The 8,715-nt window shown below is 48.2% G+C and overlaps 1 protein-coding gene across 1 annotated transcript in view; it reads right to left on the bottom strand.

Moving 5' to 3' along the window:
• INTS3 (integrator complex subunit 3) overlaps nt 1–8,715 on the bottom strand; it is a gene marked incomplete at its 3' end in the record, with an annotated part of 35,522 nt that overhangs the window by 11,586 nt on the left and 15,221 nt on the right. Inside the window, 9 exon segments of the mRNA XM_072428653.1 lie at nt 324–378; nt 820–949; nt 1,595–1,726; nt 2,827–2,933; nt 3,170–3,261; nt 4,228–4,307; nt 6,688–6,775; nt 6,909–7,100; nt 8,088–8,185. Coding sequence (XP_072284754.1) covers nt 324–378; nt 820–949; nt 1,595–1,726; nt 2,827–2,933; nt 3,170–3,261; nt 4,228–4,307; nt 6,688–6,775; nt 6,909–7,100; nt 8,088–8,185 — 974 coding nt within the window.

The following is an 8,715-nucleotide window of genomic DNA, read 5'->3' as shown; positions in this document are numbered from 1 at the left end:
TATCAGGTAGGTAGGTGGGGGAGGAGCTGTGGAGGGATTTGTGTATCAGGTAGGTAGGTGGGGGAGGAGCTGTGGAGGGATTTGTGTATCAGGTAGGTGGGGGAGGAGCTGTGGAGGGATTTGTGTATCAGGTAGGTAGGTGGGGGAGGAGTTGTGAAGAGATTTGTGCATCAGGTAGGTAGGTGGGGGAGGAGCTGTGGAGGGATTTGTGCATCAGGTAGGTAGGTGGGGGAAGAACTGAGGAGGGATTTATGTTTCTATGGAACCCAAATAATTCTGGTCTCCCCGTAGCCTGGTCTGCACCCATCTTCCCCAGTCCTCACCTCCAGGATCTGCTCCACGATATCTTGCATCAGCTCGCACTGAGATTCCATGTCACTGAAAGAAAACAAAAACACAAATTATTTATACAAAGTATTTCTATAGTGCCGACATATTACGCAGTGCTGTACAAAGTCCAGTGTCATGTGACTAGCTGTCCCTCAAAGGAGCTAATGTCCCCCCCATAGTCACATGTCATTAAGACAGTCTAAAAGGAATTTTGGGGGGAAGCCAATTAACCTGACTGCATGTTTTTATAATGTGGGAGGAACCTGGAATACCCGGGGGAAGAACCTGCAAACTCCATGCAGATAGTGTCCCGGCCGAGATTCCAACCTGGGACCCAGCGCTGGAAAAGGGCAGAGCGCTAACCACTGCAGAGACTGAGAGGTGCATTCTGGGGGAATGAGGTCATCAGTCTGCTGCAGGTAGGAGGCGGAATTTCCTGCGATCACTCATTGGAAAGCTCCATTTAGTAGACATACACACACTGCTCACCTTTCCTTCTGTAAGGAAACAATCTTCTCCCTCAGTGGTTCATCCAGCTGCTCCAGGAATGGCGTGATGTCTGCTGGCTCCTCAATGATGGTCTCTTTGATGGGGTGGAACCGGAAGTCCCTTTTCTTTCCTGGGGATATAAGAAAACATATGGGGAGGGGGGGGGGATTAATGGTCGTGCCAGATTCTCTTGGTGCAGTCACAGGAGGGGGGAGCTACATCCAGGTAAGGTGCTCCTGGTTCACCTGTGCAGGATTCTTGTACAGATCAGAGGCACCACAACACAATAGTGAGGGAGGAACCGAAGTCAGTTCCTCTGTGCTGCCAATCTGGATCAAACCCTCCTAGATTGTAAGCTCTTCAGAGCAGGGTCCTCTCCTCCTGTGTCCTCCCCCCTATAGGTCTCCCTATTTAATGTACAGCGCTGTAAAATATGTTGGTGCCATATAAATACTGTTTATTAATTATAATAAATATAAGCCAGAGAATTTCCGTTCTGATCATCAGCTGCGAATTGCTCATTTCCTTCGCCAGTTAAGAAACGACCAATCAGCTGACAGGGTTTTGCTTTTGCGTGGTCAGTAACCTTTCCATAAAGAATGGAATAAAAATCGCTTTGGGATGAACTGACCCATTCACAATGTTTATTCACTGTGGATTTAAAGAAAACTAAAGCAGTTGTCACATGCAAGGGGCGATGTTAGGATTCGGCTCTCACATACAATGGTGTAGGAGAAATCTCCGGTGTATAATACAATATATTAGGAGGCCGTACCATTATCCGTGCTTTTGTTGTTCACTTCTTCGTCGTCATCGCTGAACGCGGCCTCGGCATTGTCGTAGCAGCTCTCTTCCTTGTCGGTGAGGTTGTTGTCCATCTCCATGGATACCGGCTCCTCTACCTTTACTGAAAGGAAGAACCGGCACAATTATGAGAAGGGGACACAACAGCCGCTGCAATAGACGTACATAGAGGGCCACAGATGGGGCTGTGGGAACAAGGGGGGGAGGGGGCTGCAGTGCCCAAAACTTAACTTCCATCTACTCATCCAACACCAATACCCAACCCCAAAAATGGGCACACATTGCATGGAATGGAAGAATTGGGGCAACTCCTCATTAATAGCCTGGGGGGGGGGTTCTGCAGTAATGACCATGGGGTGGTTTAACCTCCATATTACTGGCTATGATTTTGGAATTAAATATCCAATTAACTCATCTCATGTCATATTAAAATGTTTTGTATGTGAAGTTATTCTTTAAGTTCCTCAGGGGAGGGGCATAGATTAATGAAAAGGTTTCTCTCCTGGTACATTCCTGGCACATGTTCATGGGAAGGGACATGGATAATAGACATGGGCACATTCTGCACCCTCCAGGGGAAGGGACATTGATAATAGACATGGGCACGTTCTACACCCTCCAGGGGAAGGGACATTGATAACAGACATGAGCACATTCTGCACCCTCCAGGGGAAGGGACATTGATAATACACATGAGCACGTTCTGCACCCTCCAGGGGAAGGGACATGGATAATAGACATGGGCACATTCTGCACCCTCCAGGGGAAAGGACATTGATAATACACATGAGCACGTTCTGCACCCTCCAGGGGAAGGGACATGGATAATAGACATGGGCACATTCTGCACCCTCCAGGGTAAGGGACATTGATAATACACATGAGCACGTTCTGCACCCTCCAGGGGAAAGGACATTGATAATAGACATGGGCACATTCTGCACCCTCCAGGGGAAGGGACATTGATAATACACATGGGCACGTTCTGCACCCTCCAGGGGAAAGGACATTGATAATACACATGAGCACGTTCTGCACCCTCCAGGGGAAGGGACATTGATAATAGACATGGGCACATTCTGCACCCTCCAGGGGAAGGGACATTGATAATAGACATGGGCACATAAAAGAAGAACACATAACAGAACAGAGGCAATATAAATATATAGCAGCGACAACACATACTCACGGGCAGCCCCTTACTTTCTGAGGCTGGAGATGGAAGGTTGCAGAATTCTGGGAACTTCTCTCGGAGCATGGATCTCAGCTCTTTATCCAGTTTCGGGTTGTGGAACAATGGAGCCAGGTGCCTGCAAGAGACATAATTCCCTTTATATATAACTGGGGGTTCCTTTTATTGGGTGGGGGGGTCTCCCCTAGAGGATCACTTTATACATTATCCTGGTGATCCTCCCTAGAGGACGGTGATAAATCCTCACAATATTTGGGGGATCTCCCCTAGATGACACTTTAATTTTGGGCAGAATCTTCCCTATAGGCCGGTGATCACTTCATGACCTCCCCATACAATATCATTGGTACTTACGCCAGGACTCTCTTCTCCATGATGTGGGTAAGGGAACTGAACACTCCTTGTCTCACATGGCCTTCTAGTGGAGGGAAAAAATTGGGGATTATCTGTAAAAGGAAATATTTGTCATTAGTTTCAGTTTAGGAGAAATTGGCTAAATTATTGTAATCATCAAATGTCCCACACAGATTAGCCCCTGCAGGATAAGTTTTAATGCCGAGTGATCAGTAGGGACAGAAGACTCCCTAACCAACTTTGTCTCTTTAGGAATAAGGGGTCAGAGTCCTGATGAGATCACTGCTGTAGTATTTACAACATGGGGGAGACATGGAGATGACACGGGGGAGACACGGGAGATGACATGACACGGGGGAGACAGGGGAGATGACATGACACGGAGGAGACACGGGAGACGACACGGGAGACGACACGGGGGAGACACGGGAGACGACACGGGGGAGACACGGGAGATGACACGGGGGAGACACGGGAGATGACACGGGGGAGACACGGAGATGACACGGGGGAGACATGGAGATGACACGGGGGAGACATGGAGATGACACGGGGGAGACATGGAGATGACATGGGGGAGACATGGAGATGACACGGAAGTGACATGGCTACACAAATGCTGAAATTGGACATTCCTAACTGCACTTGGGCCCCTGAAATAAAATGCCCAGATTATAGAACAAACACCAAGAAGCTGGAAATGAGCACAATGCTGTCATGTGTTGTCTCGTGTAATTTGTGGCCCCCCGGAGCAGAATAACGGCGGTGTTATGAGACAGCCTGACGGGCCAATAATAGCACAGCCAAATATTTTTGGAAAGAACGGGACCTGAAGTAACAATGACTCGGTATGGGCGGGGGGGGGGTGGTCCACAGGCTGAGGGGGTCCCCTGGGAACCTCTCCAAGAAGCTCATTCCAAAACTGGAAAAATTCTCAGCATTGCTAGAGGTCTCCGGGGCCCTCAGGAGGTGGGGAAAGGAGAGGCCCAGCATCATTGGAAGGTGGGTAACACCTCGAGTTCTCCCTGCACCCCCACCAACTGCCCCCCAGGTCATACCCGGCACATGAAGTCCAGCAAAGTGGCAGTGATGGCCGGATGCGGCTTCATGGAATGGTGCATCACCAGGATTGCCGGCTCTGAGGGAGAGAAAGGAAAAATTAGAACAATGCTCAGAAAACGAATGAAAGCTGAACGGCAGGCAGAGGATTTACTGCCGATAGATTTTTAATTCTGTCTGTCCAGTCCTGAGATTTACACCACACAAAACATCCTTGCCTGGCACTGCTAGAGACAGGATCTTCTTCTGCAGCAGTTCAGTAACAATTACAGGTCTAGCCCCTCCCCCAGAATGTGACTGGGCAGAGAAAGAGAAGCAAAAGTGTGGTGAGCTCATTTCTTTATCACTCTCCTCCAATCAGAAGGCTCATTGTGTGCTGGTTCTCAACCTAAGCTCTGCTGTGCCAAGATTAAGCTCCTTCCCTCTGCCATTACAGGGGGGAATAACAAAATATTAATGGCCATGGTTTGTGAATGGGCTCTTCATTACCAGCGACTGTTCCTGAGCAATCTATAAAGCGTACCTAAACTCAGAAATGTCACTGTACATAAAAGGGTAGACAAGCCTATTATATAAAGTAAAAATTCTGTTGTTTTTTTTAAGCGCAAAACCCTTTTTTTTTTTTTACAAAAAGTGTGCAGGACCGCCCCCTAATTCTCGACCACCTAGGCTGATCCACCTGATTTTCAACCACTGAGATGCGAGAGATCTTCAGGCGTACCATTGGAAATGATCCAATTTCAGGTAATTGGTCCGAATATTATTTATTTACTGCAAATATTTTGTCTTCATTTGTCTATACCAGCGATGTATAGTGAGAGGCAGAACAAAGAAATACTCTTCCACTAGATGGCAGCAGGTAGCTAACCTGTGTATGTGACACTTTCGTTTGGTGGTGTTCCGTGGGATTTTTCTAACGTAAAATATCTGCCGTGACATTTCAGCGCAAATAGAAAAATTTGCCGATCTCACACATGCACAGTGAGATCGGCAATTTTTTTTTCATCCTACGTCACCCAATTTCGCGCCTGGGTCGGGTGATGTAGGATAAAGAACCAGAAAGAAGAGAAGATGGCGGCGCCCGGACCTGATGCAAGACACCCCTGGATGGACTGGACTGCCCTGCGGGATTAAAGTGTATTTTTTTGCCAGTTTTCAGTTTAGTTCCTCTAACTACCCCAAACGTACGCCTTTATCATATGACTGGCATAGGTGAAAAGTCAAGGTGACTGTGACCGCCCTCTGCTGGCAGCCGTCATTTCTGCCCACTGACCCTGTTCGGTCTGAATGGAGGATCCTGCGCTCGCTGCTTTCTGATTGGTGCTGAATATAAATCAGTGAACCTGGCCGTCGCCACGTCTTCCTTCTCATCATGGCGATTAATAAATGTGGCCCCCTGCAGCTGGAAATGTCAGACCCCACGCAGGACCAACGTGACGCCTGCTAATGAAATGGCTATTAAGCAGTGTTACACTGCCCGAGGGGGTCAATAAATCCAGACACGAGTGAATGTAATAAAGTGAACCTGTCATGTAAATCTATACACAGTGGAGTAGCTGTGTGCAACAAAATCCTACAACAATTTATTCACCCATTGTGTGACATACAATGAAAGCGTCTGTTTCTGCAGCCTGGGTGGGGGAATGATGACAATAAATTAGAGTGAATGTCTGTGATTGGTTCTCAGCCCAGTGACAGATATTTCAGATTGGAGATCATAACGTCTCCCTTTTATAGTAAATATTCCCCCCTCTCTGTGAGACGTTCTGTAGTCCAGCAGGCAAGCAGTGGGCAGGGCTGACACCATTGCTTGGGGATTCTATGCAGTGTTGTCAGCCGTCTACAGGAAGCTCAGAGGATTTCTGGTGAATCAGCAGCACGTATTGTATAAAATCTCCTCACAGCTGCTTATCGTCTATTCCTATTTTCAGGCGCTGTATAGAAATGATCGTTTGATGGTTGTTGGCAGCGAATCAAAAATTTACGTGAACATTTCACTGATCTCTTTCACCTTGGTGAAAAATGTCTGCTGAAGGGTATAACTAGTGCAGGAGACCACAGGGGCAGTAAATGATTTATATGGATCTCTAGGTCATATGCGCTGAGGAATGCAGATCAATACCCGCCCTTAATGTCCCACCCCAATGCCCGGCCATACCCATACAGATAAGGGGTATTAACCAGGCCTGTGGATTCCTTAATTTGTAACATTCCGGGCTGTACCCATCAATCATTCCGATAAGGAAAGCTGGAAATGATTAAACGGGCTGTGCGCTCCTCTTCACACATCTTACAAAGAGAGGAATGGCAGGGTGAAGGGCAGAGCGCAGGGATGAAAGCTGGCAGAGGAGGGTGAGGGGCAGAGCGCAGGGATGAAAGCTGGCAGAGGAGGGTGAAGGGCAGATAAGGGAAATATACAGATAACAGCTGGCACTGTTAGAGGCTTTGCGCCATCTTACCGATATTCATAATGCTGTCCTTCTCCGGGCTGAAGAAGAGCCAATCGTAGAACAGAGCCAGCTTGGCGTTGGAGGCGGCCACGTTAGACTGGGGGAAAAAAGAGATTGGTGAATTAGAGAACCAATCACAACTAAGCGCCTACAACTTAGGTTCATCATGAAAATCTTCAGTTATATTTCAGTTCCAGTGCCATTATGAGGGCCCCACACAATTTCCTTACCGTGCATGTGGTCAGGAGCCATCCAATGATTGCCCAGCGGGGCAGAATGTCCGAGCTCAGCACCTCGTTAGATGGGTGCACCACCCCGCAGATGTAGCGAATCAGATCGCAGCGTAGGGACTGACTGTCCGGGGTGGAGAGGTATTGCCTCTGAAACCAGTCCTGGTACCGCTTCTGCTGCCCAAACCGCACCTGGAGGAGGATAAAGAACAGCAGATTACAACCCTCAACCCCCGCACCGTGTACAGCGACCGGAGGGGAGCCCGCACCGTGTACAGCGACCGGAGGGGACTGTGCCTGTAATTGGATCTTTCACATTTATAAGCAGCAGCTCCTTGTATCTCGGCTCTCGGAGTTACTGAAGCATGGGGGGGGGGGGGGGAGAATCCAATCTGCTACCTGTCAGACGAGAACACGGAGCGGCAATCACGTCTCGCTTGTAACAGAATAGACGCAGCGCCGGCGCCTCTTTAAATTGTCTCCTGCATGTTATACAAATCAATGACAATTAATTTCCTATCCCGAGGTTCTGCCTCACGGATTGGCAAACCTCGCTGACGGGTGATAATTATCGATCTAAAGCCAGGAAGAATATTCTCACACAATGACAGCGCTGTGCACTGGCCAGGATAATTGGGGGGGATGAACAGAGCAGAGCATTGTGAGAAAAGGAAACTTCATGGAAGAATGGAGAGGAATACGGAAGAGAAATCCCTGAGGCACACGGCGAGTCTGGAGAAGCTGACAATCACTGGAGGTCTCTCAGTGGAAGTCGTTACAACCACCATGGTGCCGGATCCATAGAAAAGCCAATTAGAGTTATAGAAAACAAACATTGTCCATGGCTGGGTTTATTCTGAGTGACTTAGTGAGACTATGGGATATTTTACTATCCAATCAGAACTCTTCATAATGATATGGTTTATGTATTTATATTAAAGCTGCGTACACACGTCAAATTTTTCTCACCAGATAATCGGCATCGGCCAGGTATCGGGTGAGAATCTGGCATGTGTACAGCCCACGTCGTTCATCGTCCATATATGTACAGAACTCGTTCATGCATCTTGCGGTTCTTATTGTTGGAAAGGATTGTGAAAGATCCTTTCCAACGACAAGAATTGCACGTGTGTATGCGGCTTAAGAGAGCAGAAAATGCAAACTACAACTAACACCCACCCGAGACGTCATGAACAGCAGCTTAGTCTCCATGTCTGGGGTCAGACGGCACGCCAAGAACTTGCGAGAGGTTCTAGACTGTAACAGCTGAAGGATTCCTGAAAAGAGATGTAAAACGAGGAATAAAAGGCAATACTTTGACACCATTTATTTATATAGCTCTGATATATACCACAGCGCTGTACAGAGAACCCTGAGCCAGTCCCATCAGGGCACTGACTATCAACAGCTGACAAAGCAGGGGGTCATTATATCCAGACAGCAAAGAGCATTAAAAATGAAGAAACGAGAAGTAGAAATACAGCAAATACTCCCCATGGTCATCAACAGCAGATCGGAACTTCAGCTGCAGAGCGCCCCCTATCCCCAGGAACCAGAATGGTCCCCCTCACACAGCTATTCCTCTTCATGGTTGCCCAACACTCAGTGCCAATCATCCATACCTGCCACAAACAGGGGTCATCTTGGGGATGGGGCATCCAGAAGGCTGTATGGAGTCACAAGTGTCACATGGGCATGCAATATGAGACAGAGCACACCGGCTCACCAGATGACACACGGGGGGCACACGGGCTCACCAGATGACACGCGGGCTCTCCAGATGACACGCGGGCTCCCCAGATGACAC

The sequence above is a fragment of the Pyxicephalus adspersus genome, chromosome 12 (genome assembly GCF_032062135.1).
Source record: "Pyxicephalus adspersus chromosome 12, UCB_Pads_2.0, whole genome shotgun sequence".
Lineage (NCBI taxonomy): Eukaryota > Metazoa > Chordata > Amphibia > Anura > Pyxicephalidae > Pyxicephalus > Pyxicephalus adspersus.
This window is presented reverse-complemented; position numbering and strand designations above follow the sequence as displayed.